This window comes from Lactuca serriola, chromosome 5 (assembly GCF_051521515.1).
Source record: "Lactuca serriola cultivar US96UC23 chromosome 5, Lser_US96UC23_V15, whole genome shotgun sequence".
Classification (NCBI taxonomy): domain Eukaryota; kingdom Viridiplantae; phylum Streptophyta; class Magnoliopsida; order Asterales; family Asteraceae; genus Lactuca; species Lactuca serriola.
In genome coordinates this window covers 314,087,325-314,104,042 of record NC_136412.1, presented here as the reverse complement: position 1 = coordinate 314,104,042, position 16,718 = coordinate 314,087,325, and the positions used below count along the sequence as shown (strand labels likewise).

The window sequence follows — 16,718 nt, the reverse complement described above, 5'->3', positions numbered from 1 at the left end:
AAGATTTAGGACTTTATCAAAAAAAATCTCAAAATAATTAGACTTTTCTGCATGAAATACATACTTATCCTATTAATATTGCTTGACAAAGGATATAAGTCACGATATACCAATGATTATTATGCCTTTAGATCTTGATTTTGAATTAAAATTATGTTTGTGGGAGTTGTGATACTTAAACAAACCATTACTTAACACCGACCGAAATGTGTGTGTGTATGTGTATGTGTGTGTCTGTGTGTGAGACACACACAGGGGGAATGTACAAAGCTATTGGATGACTTTTTCCAAGTGATTTAAACCAAAAAAAAAAAAACATCTTGTTAATATGCCACTAAACCTATTTCAATATAATTTGTAGAATAATAGTTCATGTTTTAAACAATATTACCTAAGTTTTAACAAACAAAAGAAGATCAATTCAAAACTATTTAAGTTATTTTTGACATCAAACTCCCAATAAAGAAGATAAATGATTAAGTTACGTATGTTGGTGAAGAAAATATAGTCTTAAGGAGTAATTAACACATATATTGGTGTCTTGGCGCAAATGTTATTTTTTGGTAATCTAAAATCCAATTTTTTTAAACAAATACATAAATCATTATTAATACACATATATTAGGGTCTTGGCAGAAATGTTACTTTTATTGTAATCTATAATATGAATATTTATGTCAGCAAACTCAGAATTATGATGATGATTTTTCATGAAACCTTTCCAATTATGAGGTTGTTATCTCAATATAATAAGTAAAATCATTGATTAATACAACTGGACTCGTAGAAGAACTAAACTGATTATTTCTCATTTGTCTACAAGATTATATAATAGGGAACTCAAATTAATTGGAGTTAAAAAATTCTTGCTTTATTTTTTATCGCAAGGTTATATCAGCAACTATAAACTTAAGGTTTAGTCGTACCTTTGAAATATCCTTTATCAATATTGGGAATAAATTTTGGTGCATTGTAAGCCTTAGGCCCTCAAGCGACTGTAAACTTTTTAGTCATACCTTTGAAATATACTTTATCAATATTGGGTAGACATTTTGGTGCAATGTTTATCTTAGGCATGCAGTCTTAAACCTAACAATTGTTTGTTTAATTTTATATTTATAATTTTCATAATTTTCTTTATAATTAACATTAATATCGATTAAATTAATTAATATAAGGTGAGGGTCATTTTTATAAACATCTAGCATTTATCACCAAAGATTTATAATATAGGTAATGTGTACAAGTGTAGTCTGAATAAACTTTAATTAACGAGTAATCATACACTACTTTGTATCGATGCACGAACACATAAAAAATGATAAGGGAGTGTTTCCTCACTAGTCTTCTAAAAGTATTGGTTTAAGATCTATCGAATTTCCTTCTAAGCCGGTACAATGCCTATTATGATAGGTTTCGGAACCCCAGACATCTATCGGATGTTTTATTATAACAGAGAACACCTTGTACACAAGCAAAGCGAGTTATGTTTAGATTACAATACATCCACTTGCTATATGTCATTCTACTCAACCACTTGTTATTACATTAACTACATGAAAACAAAACATGACATCATCAATATAAATTCACATGCAAAAGTGATGTGTGCAACATACATAACATCTACTTTGATACAAATTCCATTTGGAGAATACACGTGATAAAAACTATCAACAGGAAAACATAAAATTTAATATATATTTGCTATATGACGCTAAAAAGTCAAATAAGAAAACCAAATGTCCCATGAATGGTGATGCGTAAACGTAAGAAAGTCACATCCTAGATTTCAACGTATGAAAAAAGGAACCCGAAAAAACAACAAAATGGTTTGGAGGAGTGGAGAAATAAATAAATAAATAACCAAAATGTACCTAGTTTTTCATGCACAAGCAACGACTTGTGCGTTTATTTTGGGCTTTTTGTTTTTTATTTTTATATATTTATTTTTCAAGCACATGTGGTCTCTAATTTATGGAGTAACAAAATATTATAGTATTTGAAAAGAATCTAGTACCATCTTCCAATCTCTAAATACAATTCGTTTGGTCAACATATTTTTTATGTTTGGAACTAGACTAAAAGCTAATCTTTTAATGGCAGATTATGCACAAGGATCTAGTATCCAAACATAACATACCTGCAACAGTATTTGAAAAAGCAGTATCATTTTTTCTTTTGCTTTTTCATTTGGAGTAACAAATGTTTGTGTGCCTTACAACCAAAAGTATGGCACCGCGCATGGGCATCGCAAAGTCGCTTGTCATTCCTTATGAATGATGATGCATATGTATCGTTAAGTTACAAAATAAATATGATGATGTCCCCACTTCCAACTAGATTGGTAACAAGACATGCGATATAAATTCTCGACGAGCTAAGCGGACAAGAGAAAACACACTACTTTCCATCCATTACTCTAAACATTGGTTACTAACTTTCCTATTTCATATATCCACTATTAAAGATTAGCGATTTTTTAACCATGCCAGGAAAAGGAAATGCAGTTCTAAAAGGAGATTGCAAGGGTAAATGCCACCCGTCAACCATTAATGATAGATTTGTGGAGACAAGGACACATCATTTCATGGTTAATGGAAAGCCGTTGTATTTTAATGGCTTTAACGCCTACTGGTTAATGTGTATGGCTTCTGATCCATCTACAAGGGTGAAGGTCACAGATGCATTTCAAGAATCTTCCAAGATAGGAATGAACCTGGTTAGGACTTGGGCTTTTAGTGATGGTGGCAACAAACCCCTGCAAACCTCTCCCGGTTTTTACAATGAGGACATGTTTAAGGTAACTTTATCTATTATTTTAGCCTCTATTTTTTATTCAACATGATCTGTAAACATTAAAAAGTAATATCTTATCAACCATACGACAAATCGACACGGACATATTGAAATAAAAGTTAGTAATAATCAAGATCACAAACACTTTAACACCTCTGTTTTATGTTACTTGTGATAACCATCCACACATTTTAATTCCAGGGATTGGATTTTGTGATATCAGAAGCGAAAAAGTATGGGATTCACTTGATTCTCAGCTTGGTTAATAACTGGGATGATTTTGGAGGTAAAAAACAATATGTTCAGTGGGCAAGGGATCATGGAGGACAATACTTGAATAGTGATGATGATTTCTTTACTAACGTTGTAGTTAAAGGATATTATAAGAATCATTTGAAGGTATATATATGTTTGGGAAACAATGTTTCCATTATATCACAAAAATTTTCTACAACAGCTGTATGTACATTTTGTCAAAAAATTTGAGCATGTTGCAAATACTGTTTTGCTACAGACCATTCTTACGAGACGCAACTCAATCACCGGGGTTGACTACAAGGATGATTCCACCATCTTTGCATGGGAGCTAATGAACGAACCCCGCTGCCAGTCTGATCTATCAGGGAAATTTCTACAGGTTCTTGTTTTCTCTGTTTTCTCACAGTTAAGTTGTTCCTATGAGAAAATGCCCGAATCAATTATCTAGAAAGAAGGAAATCTTTTACTTTCAAATGATAGGAGTACATAGAGGAAACTGGTTTTTTATTAAACTATATGGTGCATAACCTATAACCATCGGTATCTCTTCTTTGTGCAGGAATGGATAGTAGAAATGGCAGCTGAAATAAAGTCCATTGATAAGAACCATCTTCTCGAAATCGGACTTGAAGGGTTTTATGGGGAATCAATGCCTGAAAAGAAGCAAAACAATCCGGGCTATGAAGTAGGGACCGACTTCATTACAAACAACGGCGTCAACAATGTGGATTTTGCTACAATCCATCTGTATCCCGACCAATGGTATGATCGAGTCTATACCGACATATAAACTCCATCACAATGCTTTTGTTCGTATATATACTTTGCATGTCACGCTAGCCAACACCCGAACGTAGTTAGCATCCTAAAAATGTTTCAGGAAATGCATGTTTCTTATTTATAACTAAAACAATCTTTTATGTTATTTAATTTTATTGAATAACATATGTGGGTATTTCGATTTTTGACTTAGGGTTCCGGGAGCTAGCGATGAAGCTCGAGCTAAATTTGTTGAAAAATGGATTAATGCACATATTGAGGATTGTGATTCCATCTTGAGAAAACCTTTACTGATTGCAGAATTTGGCAAGTCCTCTTGGTCTTCAGGTTACACCGTAGAAGCAAGGGATGAGTACTTTGGTGGGATATTCAACACGGCCTATGAAAGTGCAAGAAACCAGGGGTCGTGTTCAGGTACAACTTTTTGGCAAGTCATGGCGGAAGGAATGGATAACTGGGGTGATGGGTACCAAGTTGTCTTGGACCAAAACCCCTCCACTGCTGCAATAATTGCCAAGCAGTCTCAAAGAATTTCATCACTAAACTCTTCAACCAACCTAGAGTTCTCTCCCGTTGCTGTTGAAAAATAATTATGTTGGGTTCCTGAACAAATAATTATCCCTTTCGAGATAAAATGATATTTCTCTCTGCTGCGTTACTTACCTTTAGAAAATGTGAAGTTTAAATAATGAAATGAAAATAAAGATAGAGGTAGCAACCATTTTGCATGAAACAAAATAGTTGCAGCCTATTAGTAATGTTGTACCGCGGGTAACTTCAACTCAGTATTGTTGGACGAAGTGTGAAAATTGATGCATTTCCTTTTTATCAATAAATATGGTAATATATGTAAGGTATTTTTACGTGTTTTCTTAGCTTTTGTCTATCTTTTCTTAATGTTATAAATATTTTGTCTATCAAACACACAAGTCACGTCAACATATGTGAATCCTTTTATATGTATTCAAACCACTTTTTGATCGCAAATCATCGACGAGAGGAATATTAGTATTAGTTGATAAGGGATACAGATCATGATATATCATTAAATATCTAGATTTTTGACCTAAATTTTGTATTACACTTGTGCCTTTGGGGTGGTGATACTTAAATGAACAAATATTTTCCCGAGTTTTATACTAAAAAGTCTCATTATTTTGGATTTTTTTTTTGATAAATTCATAAATCTTTTTTTTTTGAACAAAAAATTCTCGTTATTTTGGGAAAATCATATAATCTATCTTTCCCAATTAAAAAAAACTTTTTCCTTAATTTGGGCAAAATGTTAAACAATCAGGTTTATTCTATTAAAAAAAAAAAGATTTAGGACTTTATCAAAAAAAATCTCAAAATAATTAGACTTTTCTGCATGAAATACATACTTATCCTATTAATATTGCTTGACAAAGGATATAAGTCACGATATACCAATGATTATTATGCCTTTAGATCTTGATTTTGAATTAAAATTATGTTTGTGGGAGTTGTGATACTTAAACAAACCATTACTTAACACCGACCGAAATGTGTGTGTGTATGTGTATGTGTGTGTCTGTGTGTGAGACACACACAGGGGGAATGTACAAAGCTATTGGATGACTTTTTCCAAGTGATTTAAACCAAAAAAAAAAAAACATCTTGTTAATATGCCACTAAACCTATTTCAATATAATTTGTAGAATAATAGTTCATGTTTTAAACAATATTACCTAAGTTTTAACAAACAAAAGAAGATCAATTCAAAACTATTTAAGTTATTTTTGACATCAAACTCCCAATAAAGAAGATAAATGATTAAGTTACGTATGTTGGTGAAGAAAATATAGTCTTAAGGAGTAATTAACACATATATTGGTGTCTTGGCGCAAATGTTATTTTTTGGTAATCTAAAATCCAATTTTTTTAAACAAATACATAAATCATTATTAATACACATATATTAGGGTCTTGGCAGAAATGTTACTTTTATTGTAATCTATAATATGAATATTTATGTCAGCAAACTCAGAATTATGATGATGATTTTTCATGAAACCTTTCCAATTATGAGGTTGTTATCTCAATATAATAAGTAAAATCATTGATTAATACAACTGGACTCGTAGAAGAACTAAACTGATTATTTCTCATTTGTCTACAAGATTATATAATAGGGAACTCAAATTAATTGGAGTTAAAAAATTCTTGCTTTATTTTTTATCGCAAGGTTATATCAGCAACTATAAACTTAAGGTTTAGTCGTACCTTTGAAATATCCTTTATCAATATTGGGAATAAATTTTGGTGCATTGTAAGCCTTAGGCCCTCAAGCGACTGTAAACTTTTTAGTCATACCTTTGAAATATACTTTATCAATATTGGGTAGACATTTTGGTGCAATGTTTATCTTAGGCATGCAGTCTTAAACCTAACAATTGTTTGTTTAATTTTATATTTATAATTTTCATAATTTTCTTTATAATTAACATTAATATCGATTAAATTAATTAATATAAGGTGAGGGTCATTTTTATAAACATCTAGCATTTATCACCAAAGATTTATAATATAGGTAATGTGTACAAGTGTAGTCTGAATAAACTTTAATTAACGAGTAATCATACACTACTTTGTATCGATGCACGAACACATAAAAAATGATAAGGGAGTGTTTCCTCACTAGTCTTCTAAAAGTATTGGTTTAAGATCTATCGAATTTCCTTCTAAGCCGGTACAGTGCCTATTATGATAGGTTTCGGAACCCCAGACATCTATCGGATGTTTTATTATAACAGAGAACACCTTGTACACAAGCAAAGCGAGTTATGTTTAGATTACAATACATCCACTTGCTATATGTCATTCTACTCAACCACTTGTTATTACATTAACTACATGAAAACAAAACATGACATCATCAATATAAATTCACATGCAAAAGTGATGTGTGCAACATACATAACATCTACTTTGATACAAATTCCATTTGGAGAATACACGTGATAAAAACTATCAACAGGAAAACATAAAATTTAATATATATTTGCTATATGACGCTAAAAAGTCAAATAAGAAAACCAAATGTCCCATGAATGGTGATGCGTAAACGTAAGAAAGTCACATCCTAGATTTCAACGTATGAAAAAAGGAACCCGAAAAAACAACAAAATGGTTTGGAGGAGTGGAGAAATAAATAAATAAATAACCAAAATGTACCTAGTTTTTCATGCACAAGCAACGACTTGTGCGTTTATTTTGGGCTTTTTGTTTTTTATTTTTATATATTTATTTTTCAAGCACATGTGGTCTCTAATTTATGGAGTAACAAAATATTATAGTATTTGAAAAGAATCTAGTACCATCTTCCAATCTCTAAATACAATTCGTTTGGTCAACATATTTTTTATGTTTGGAACTAGACTAAAAGCTAATCTTTTAATGGCAGATTATGCACAAGGATCTAGTATCCAAACATAACATACCTGCAACAGTATTTGAAAAAGCAGTATCATTTTTTCTTTTGCTTTTTCATTTGGAGTAACAAATGTTTGTGTGCCTTACAACCAAAAGTATGGCACCGTGCATGGGCATCGCAAAGTCGCTTGTCATTCCTTATGAATGATGATGCATATGTATCGTTAAGTTACAAAATAAATATGATGATGTCCCCACTTCCAACTAGATTGGTAACAAGACATGCGATATAAATTCTCGACGAGCTAAGCGGACAAGAGAAAACACACTACTTTCCATCCATTACTCTAAACATTGGTTACTAACTTTCCTATTTCATATATCCACTATTAAAGATTAGCGATTTTTTAACCATGCCAGGAAAAGGAAATGCAGTTCTAAAAGGAGATTGCAAGGGTAAATGCCACCCGTCAACCATTAATGATAGATTTGTGGAGACAAGGACACATCATTTCATGGTTAATGGAAAGCCGTTGTATTTTAATGGCTTTAACGCCTACTGGTTAATGTGTATGGCTTCTGATCCATCTACAAGGGTGAAGGTCACAGATGCATTTCAAGAATCTTCCAAGATAGGAATGAACCTGGTTAGGACTTGGGCTTTTAGTGATGGTGGCAACAAACCCCTGCAAACCTCTCCCGGTTTTTACAATGAGGACATGTTTAAGGTAACTTTATCTATTATTTTAGCCTCTATTTTTTATTCAACATGATCTGTAAACATTAAAAAGTAATATCTTATCAACCATACGACAAATCGACACGGACATATTGAAATAAAAGTTAGTAATAATCAAGATCACAAACACTTTAACACCTCTGTTTTATGTTACTTGTGATAACCATCCACACATTTTAATTCCAGGGATTGGATTTTGTGATATCAGAAGCGAAAAAGTATGGGATTCACTTGATTCTCAGCTTGGTTAATAACTGGGATGATTTTGGAGGTAAAAAACAATATGTTCAGTGGGCAAGGGATCATGGAGGACAATACTTGAATAGTGATGATGATTTCTTTACTAACGTTGTAGTTAAAGGATATTATAAGAATCATTTGAAGGTATATATATGTTTGGGAAACAATGTTTCCATTATATCACAAAAATTTTCTACAACAGCTGTATGTACATTTTGTCAAAAAATTTGAGCATGTTGCAAATACTGTTTTGCTACAGACCATTCTTACGAGACGCAACTCAATCACCGGGGTTGACTACAAGGATGATTCCACCATCTTTGCATGGGAGCTAATGAACGAACCCCGCTGCCAGTCTGATCTATCAGGGAAATTTCTACAGGTTCTTGTTTTCTCTGTTTTCTCACGGTTAAGTTGTTCATATGAGAAAATGCCCGAATCAATTATCTAGAAAGAAGGAAATGTTTTACTTTCAAATGATAGGAGTACATAGAGAAAACTGGTTTTTTTATGAAACTATATGGTGCATAACCTATAACCATCGGTAGCTCTTCTTTGTGCAGGAATGGATAGTAGAAATGGCAGCTGAAATAAAGTCCATTGATAAGAACCATCTTCTCGAAATCGGACTTGAAGGGTTTTATGGGGAATCAATGCCTGAAAAGAAGCAAAACAATCCGGGCTATGAAGTAGGGACCGACTTCATTACAAACAACGGCGTCAACAATGTGGATTTTGCTACAATCCATCTGTATCCCGACCAATGGTATGATCGAGTCTATACCGACATATAAACTCCATCACAATGCTTTTGTTCGTATATATACTTTGCATGTCACGCTAGCCAACACCCGAACGTAGTTAGCATCCTAAAAATGTTTCAGGAAATGCATGTTTCTTATTTATAACTAAAACAATCTTTTATGTTATTTAATTTTATTGAATAACATATGTGGGTATTTCGATTTTTGACTTAGGGTTCCGGGAGCTAGCGATGAAGCTCGAGCTAAATTTGTTGAAAAATGGATTAATGCACATATTGAGGATTGTGATTCCATCTTGAGAAAACCTTTACTGATTGCAGAATTTGGCAAGTCCTCTTGGTCTTCAGGTTACACCGTAGAAGCAAGGGATGAGTACTTTGGTGGGATATTCAACACGGCCTATGAAAGTGCAAGAAACCAGGGGTCGTGTTCAGGTACAACTTTTTGGCAAGTCATGGCGGAAGGAATGGATAACTGGGGTGATGGGTACCAAGTTGTCTTGGACCAAAACCCCTCCACTGCTGCAATAATTGCCAAGCAGTCTCAAAGAATTTCATCACTAAACTCTTCAACCAACCTAGAGTTCTCTCCCGTTGCTGTTGAAAAATAATTATGTTGGGTTCCTGAACAAATAATTATCCCTTTCGAGATAAAATGATATTTCTCTCTGCTGCGTTACTTACCTTTAGAAAATGTGAAGTTTAAATAGTGAAATGAAAATAAAGATAGAGGTAGCAACCATTTTGCATGAAACAAAATAGTTGCAGCCTATTAGTAATGTTGTACCGCGGGTAACTTCAACTCAGTATTGTTGGACGAAGTGTGAAAATTGATGCATTTCCTTTTTATCAATAAATATGGTAATATATGTAAGGTATTTTTACGTGTTTTCTTAGCTTTTGTCTATCTTTTCTTAATGTTATAAATATTTTGTCTATCAAACACACAAGTCACGTCAACATATGTGAATCCTTTTATATGTATTCAAACCACTTTTTGATCGCAAATCATCGACGAGAGGAATATTAGTATTAGTTGATAAGGGATACAGATCATGATATATCATTAAATATCTAGATTTTTGACCTAAATTTTGTATTACACTTGTGCCTTTGGGGTGGTGATACTTAAATGAACAAATATTTTCCCGAGTTTTATACTAAAAAGTCTCATTATTTTGGATTTTTTTTTTGATAAATTCATAAATCTTTTTTTTTTGAACAAAAAATTCTCGTTATTTTGGGAAAATCATATAATCTATCTTTCCCAATTAAAAAAAACTTTTTCCTTAATTTGGGCAAAATGTTAAACAATCAGGTTTATTCTATTAAAAAAAAAAAGATTTAGGACTTTATCAAAAAAAATCTCAAAATAATTAGACTTTTCTGCATGAAATACATACTTATCCTATTAATATTGCTTGACAAAGGATATAAGTCACGATATACCAATGATTATTATGCCTTTAGATCTTGATTTTGAATTAAAATTATGTTTGTGGGAGTTGTGATACTTAAACAAACCATTACTTAACACCGACCGAAATGTGTGTGTGTATGTGTATGTGTGTGTCTGTGTGTGAGACACACACAGGGGGAATGTACAAAGCTATTGGATGACTTTTTCCAAGTGATTTAAACCAAAAAAAAACATCTTGTTAATATGCCACTAAACCTATTTCAATATAATTTGTAGAATAATAGTTCATGTTTTAAACAATATTACCTAAGTTTTAACAAACAAAAGAAGATCAATTCAAAACTATTTAAGTTATTTTTGACATCAAACTCCCAATAAAGAAGATAAATGATTAAGTTACGTATGTTGGTGAAGAAAATATAGTCTTAAGGAGTAATTAACACATATATTGGTGTCTTGGCGCAAATGTTATTTTTTGGTAATCTAAAATCCAATTTTTTTAAACAAATACATAAATCATTATTAATACACATATATTAGGGTCTTGGCAGAAATGTTACTTTTATTGTAATCTATAATATGAATATTTATGTCAGCAAACTCAGAATTATGATGATGATTTTTCATGAAACCTTTCCAATTATGAGGTTGTTATCTCAATATAATAAGTAAAATCATTGATTAATACAACTGGACTCGTAGAAGAACTAAACTGATTATTTCTCATTTGTCTACAAGATTATATAATAGGGAACTCAAATTAATTGGAGTTAAAAAATTCTTGCTTTATTTTTTATCGCAAGGTTATATCAGCAACTATAAACTTAAGGTTTAGTCGTACCTTTGAAATATCCTTTATCAATATTGGGAATAAATTTTGGTGCATTGTAAGCCTTAGGCCCTCAAGCGACTGTAAACTTTTTAGTCATACCTTTGAAATATACTTTATCAATATTGGGTAGACATTTTGGTGCAATGTTTATCTTAGGCATGCAGTCTTAAACCTAACAATTGTTTGTTTAATTTTATATTTATAATTTTCATAATTTTCTTTATAATTAACATTAATATCGATTAAATTAATTAATATAAGGTGAGGGTCATTTTTATAAACATCTAGCATTTATCACCAAAGATTTATAATATAGGTAATGTGTACAAGTGTAGTCTGAATAAACTTTAATTAACGAGTAATCATACACTACTTTGTATCGATGCACGAACACATAAAAAATGATAAGGGAGTGTTTCCTCACTAGTCTTCTAAAAGTATTGGTTTAAGATCTATCGAATTTCCTTCTAAGCCGGTACAGTGCCTATTATGATAGGTTTCGGAACCCCAGACATCTATCGGATGTTTTATTATAACAGAGAACACCTTGTACACAAGCAAAGCGAGTTATGTTTAGATTACAATACATCCACTTGCTATATGTCATTCTACTCAACCACTTGTTATTACATTAACTACATGAAAACAAAACATGACATCATCAATATAAATTCACATGCAAAAGTGATGTGTGCAACATACATAACATCTACTTTGATACAAATTCCATTTGGAGAATACACGTGATAAAAACTATCAACAGGAAAACATAAAATTTAATATATATTTGCTATATGACGCTAAAAAGTCAAATAAGAAAACCAAATGTCCCATGAATGGTGATGCGTAAACGTAAGAAAGTCACATCCTAGATTTCAACGTATGAAAAAAGGAACCCGAAAAAACAACAAAATGGTTTGGAGGAGTGGAGAAATAAATAAATAAATAACCAAAATGTACCTAGTTTTTCATGCACAAGCAACGACTTGTGCGTTTATTTTGGGCTTTTTGTTTTTTATTTTTATATATTTATTTTTCAAGCACATGTGGTCTCTAATTTATGGAGTAACAAAATATTATAGTATTTGAAAAGAATCTAGTACCATCTTCCAATCTCTAAATACAATTCGTTTGGTCAACATATTTTTTATGTTTGGAACTAGACTAAAAGCTAATCTTTTAATGGCAGATTATGCACAAGGATCTAGTATCCAAACATAACATACCTGCAACAGTATTTGAAAAAGCAGTATCATTTTTTCTTTTGCTTTTTCATTTGGAGTAACAAATGTTTGTGTGCCTTACAACCAAAAGTATGGCACCGTGCATGGGCATCGCAAAGTCGCTTGTCATTCCTTATGAATGATGATGCATATGTATCGTTAAGTTACAAAATAAATATGATGATGTCCCCACTTCCAACTAGATTGGTAACAAGACATGCGATATAAATTCTCGACGAGCTAAGCGGACAAGAGAAAACACACTACTTTCCATCCATTACTCTAAACATTGGTTACTAACTTTCCTATTTCATATATCCACTATTAAAGATTAGCGATTTTTTAACCATGCCAGGAAAAGGAAATGCAGTTCTAAAAGGAGATTGCAAGGGTAAATGCCACCCGTCAACCATTAATGATAGATTTGTGGAGACAAGGACACATCATTTCATGGTTAATGGAAAGCCGTTGTATTTTAATGGCTTTAACGCCTACTGGTTAATGTGTATGGCTTCTGATCCATCTACAAGGGTGAAGGTCACAGATGCATTTCAAGAATCTTCCAAGATAGGAATGAACCTGGTTAGGACTTGGGCTTTTAGTGATGGTGGCAACAAACCCCTGCAAACCTCTCCCGGTTTTTACAATGAGGACATGTTTAAGGTAACTTTATCTATTATTTTAGCCTCTATTTTTTATTCAACATGATCTGTAAACATTAAAAAGTAATATCTTATCAACCATACGACAAATCGACACGGACATATTGAAATAAAAGTTAGTAATAATCAAGATCACAAACACTTTAACACCTCTGTTTTATGTTACTTGTGATAACCATCCACACATTTTAATTCCAGGGATTGGATTTTGTGATATCAGAAGCGAAAAAGTATGGGATTCACTTGATTCTCAGCTTGGTTAATAACTGGGATGATTTTGGAGGTAAAAAACAATATGTTCAGTGGGCAAGGGATCATGGAGGACAATACTTGAATAGTGATGATGATTTCTTTACTAACGTTGTAGTTAAAGGATATTATAAGAATCATTTGAAGGTATATATATGTTTGGGAAACAATGTTTCCATTATATCACAAAAATTTTCTACAACAGCTGTATGTACATTTTGTCAAAAAATTTGAGCATGTTGCAAATACTGTTTTGCTACAGACCATTCTTACGAGACGCAACTCAATCACCGGGGTTGACTACAAGGATGATTCCACCATCTTTGCATGGGAGCTAATGAACGAACCCCGCTGCCAGTCTGATCTATCAGGGAAATTTCTACAGGTTCTTGTTTTCTCTGTTTTCTCACAGTTAAGTTGTTCCTATGAGAAAATGCCCGAATCAATTATCTAGAAAGAAGGAAATCTTTTACTTTCAAATGATAGGAGTACATAGAGGAAACTGGTTTTTTATTAAACTATATGGTGCATAACCTATAACCATCGGTATCTCTTCTTTGTGCAGGAATGGATAGTAGAAATGGCAGCTGAAATAAAGTCCATTGATAAGAACCATCTTCTCGAAATCGGACTTGAAGGGTTTTATGGGGAATCAATGCCTGAAAAGAAGCAAAACAATCCGGGCTATGAAGTAGGGACCGACTTCATTACAAACAACGGCGTCAACAATGTGGATTTTGCTACAATCCATCTGTATCCCGACCAATGGTATGATCGAGTCTATACCGACATATAAACTCCATCACAATGCTTTTGTTCGTATATATACTTTGCATGTCACGCTAGCCAACACCCGAACGTAGTTAGCATCCTAAAAATGTTTCAGGAAATGCATGTTTCTTATTTATAACTAAAACAATCTTTTATGTTATTTAATTTTATTGAATAACATATGTGGGTATTTCGATTTTTGACTTAGGGTTCCGGGAGCTAGCGATGAAGCTCGAGCTAAATTTGTTGAAAAATGGATTAATGCACATATTGAGGATTGTGATTCCATCTTGAGAAAACCTTTACTGATTGCAGAATTTGGCAAGTCCTCTTGGTCTTCAGGTTACACCGTAGAAGCAAGGGATGAGTACTTTGGTGGGATATTCAACACGGCCTATGAAAGTGCAAGAAACCAGGGGTCGTGTTCAGGTACAACTTTTTGGCAAGTCATGGCGGAAGGAATGGATAACTGGGGTGATGGGTACCAAGTTGTCTTGGACCAAAACCCCTCCACTGCTGCAATAATTGCCAAGCAGTCTCAAAGAATTTCATCACTAAACTCTTCAACCAACCTAGAGTTCTCTCCCGTTGCTGTTGAAAAATAATTATGTTGGGTTCCTGAACAAATAATTATCCCTTTCGAGATAAAATGATATTTCTCTCTGCTGCGTTACTTACCTTTAGAAAATGTGAAGTTTAAATAGTGAAATGAAAATAAAGATAGAGGTAGCAACCATTTTGCATGAAACAAAATAGTTGCAGCCTATTAGTAATGTTGTACCGCGGGTAACTTCAACTCAGTATTGTTGGACGAAGTGTGAAAATTGATGCATTTCCTTTTTATCAATAAATATGGTAATATATGTAAGGTATTTTTACGTGTTTTCTTAGCTTTTGTCTATCTTTTCTTAATGTTATAAATATTTTGTCTATCAAACACACAAGTCACGTCAACATATGTGAATCCTTTTATATGTATTCAAACCACTTTTTGATCGCAAATCATCGACGAGAGGAATATTAGTATTAGTTGATAAGGGATACAGATCATGATATATCATTAAATATCTAGATTTTTGACCTAAATTTTGTATTACACTTGTGCCTTTGGGGTGGTGATACTTAAATGAACAAATATTTTCCCGAGTTTTATACTAAAAAGTCTCATTATTTTGGATTTTTTTTTTGATAAATTCATAAATCTTTTTTTTTTGAACAAAAAATTCTCGTTATTTTGGGAAAATCATATAATCTATCTTTCCCAATTAAAAAAAACTTTTTCCTTAATTTGGGCAAAATGTTAAACAATCAGGTTTATTCTATTAAAAAAAAAAAGATTTAGGACTTTATCAAAAAAAATCTCAAAATAATTAGACTTTTCTGCATGAAATACATACTTATCCTATTAATATTGCTTGACAAAGGATATAAGTCACGATATACCAATGATTATTATGCCTTTAGATCTTGATTTTGAATTAAAATTATGTTTGTGGGAGTTGTGATACTTAAACAAACCATTACTTAACACCGACCGAAATGTGTGTGTGTATGTGTATGTGTGTGTCTGTGTGTGAGACACACACAGGGGGAATGTACAAAGCTATTGGATGACTTTTTCCAAGTGATTTAAACCAAAAAAAAAAAAACATCTTGTTAATATGCCACTAAACCTATTTCAATATAATTTGTAGAATAATAGTTCATGTTTTAAACAATATTACCTAAGTTTTAACAAACAAAAGAAGATCAATTCAAAACTATTTAAGTTATTTTTGACATCAAACTCCCAATAAAGAAGATAAATGATTAAGTTACGTATGTTGGTGAAGAAAATATAGTCTTAAGGAGTAATTAACACATATATTGGTGTCTTGGCGCAAATGTTATTTTTTGGTAATCTAAAATCCAATTTTTTTAAACAAATACATAAATCATTATTAATACACATATATTAGGGTCTTGGCAGAAATGTTACTTTTATTGTAATCTATAATATGAATATTTATGTCAGCAAACTCAGAATTATGATGATGATTTTTCATGAAACCTTTCCAATTATGAGGTTGTTATCTCAATATAATAAGTAAAATCATTGATTAATACAACTGGACTCGTAGAAGAACTAAACTGATTATTTCTCATTTGTCTACAAGATTATATAATAGGGAACTCAAATTAATTGGAGTTAAAAAATTCTTGCTTTATTTTTTATCGCAAGGTTATATCAGCAACTATAAACTTAAGGTTTAGTCGTACCTTTGAAATATCCTTTATCAATATTGGGAATAAATTTTGGTGCATTGTAAGCCTTAGGCCCTCAAGCGACTGTAAACTTTTTAGTCATACCTTTGAAATATACTTTATCAATATTGGGTAGACATTTTGGTGCAATGTTTATCTTAGGCATGCAGTCTTAAACCTAACAATTGTTTGTTTAATTTTATATTTATAATTTTCATAATTTTCTTTATAATTAACATTAATATCGATTAAATTAATTAATATAAGGTGAGGGTCATTTTTATAAACATCTAGCATTTATCACCAAAGATTTATAATATAGGTAATGTGTACAAGTGTAGTCTG

At 32.1% G+C, this 16,718-nt stretch overlaps 3 protein-coding genes across 3 annotated transcripts; all 3 read left to right on the top strand.

Annotated features, from left to right (window-relative positions):
- Positions 1–2,369: 2,369 nt before the first annotated feature.
- LOC145050848 (mannan endo-1,4-beta-mannosidase 4-like) lies at positions 2,370–4,427 on the top strand. The gene is made up of 5 exons (XM_078999042.1): positions 2,370–2,803; positions 3,001–3,198; positions 3,314–3,436; positions 3,617–3,819; positions 4,031–4,427. The coding sequence occupies exons 1-5, from the start codon at positions 2,489–2,491 to the stop codon at positions 4,425–4,427; spliced, it is 1,236 nt and encodes a 411-aa protein (XP_078855168.1). The 5' UTR covers positions 2,370–2,488.
- A 3,088-nt stretch (positions 4,428–7,515) lies between these two features.
- LOC145051844 (mannan endo-1,4-beta-mannosidase 4-like) lies at positions 7,516–9,638 on the top strand. Its single transcript, XM_078999668.1, has 5 exons — positions 7,516–7,958; positions 8,156–8,353; positions 8,469–8,591; positions 8,773–8,975; positions 9,187–9,638. The coding sequence occupies exons 1-5, from the start codon at positions 7,644–7,646 to the stop codon at positions 9,581–9,583; spliced, it is 1,236 nt and encodes a 411-aa protein (XP_078855794.1). The 5' UTR covers positions 7,516–7,643; the 3' UTR covers positions 9,584–9,638.
- Positions 9,639–12,667: 3,029 nt separating this feature from the next.
- On the top strand, positions 12,668–14,734 carry LOC145050847 (mannan endo-1,4-beta-mannosidase 4-like). The gene is made up of 5 exons (XM_078999041.1): positions 12,668–13,110; positions 13,308–13,505; positions 13,621–13,743; positions 13,924–14,126; positions 14,338–14,734. The coding sequence occupies exons 1-5, from the start codon at positions 12,796–12,798 to the stop codon at positions 14,732–14,734; spliced, it is 1,236 nt and encodes a 411-aa protein (XP_078855167.1). The 5' UTR covers positions 12,668–12,795.
- The last annotated feature ends 1,984 nt before the right edge of the window (positions 14,735–16,718 follow it).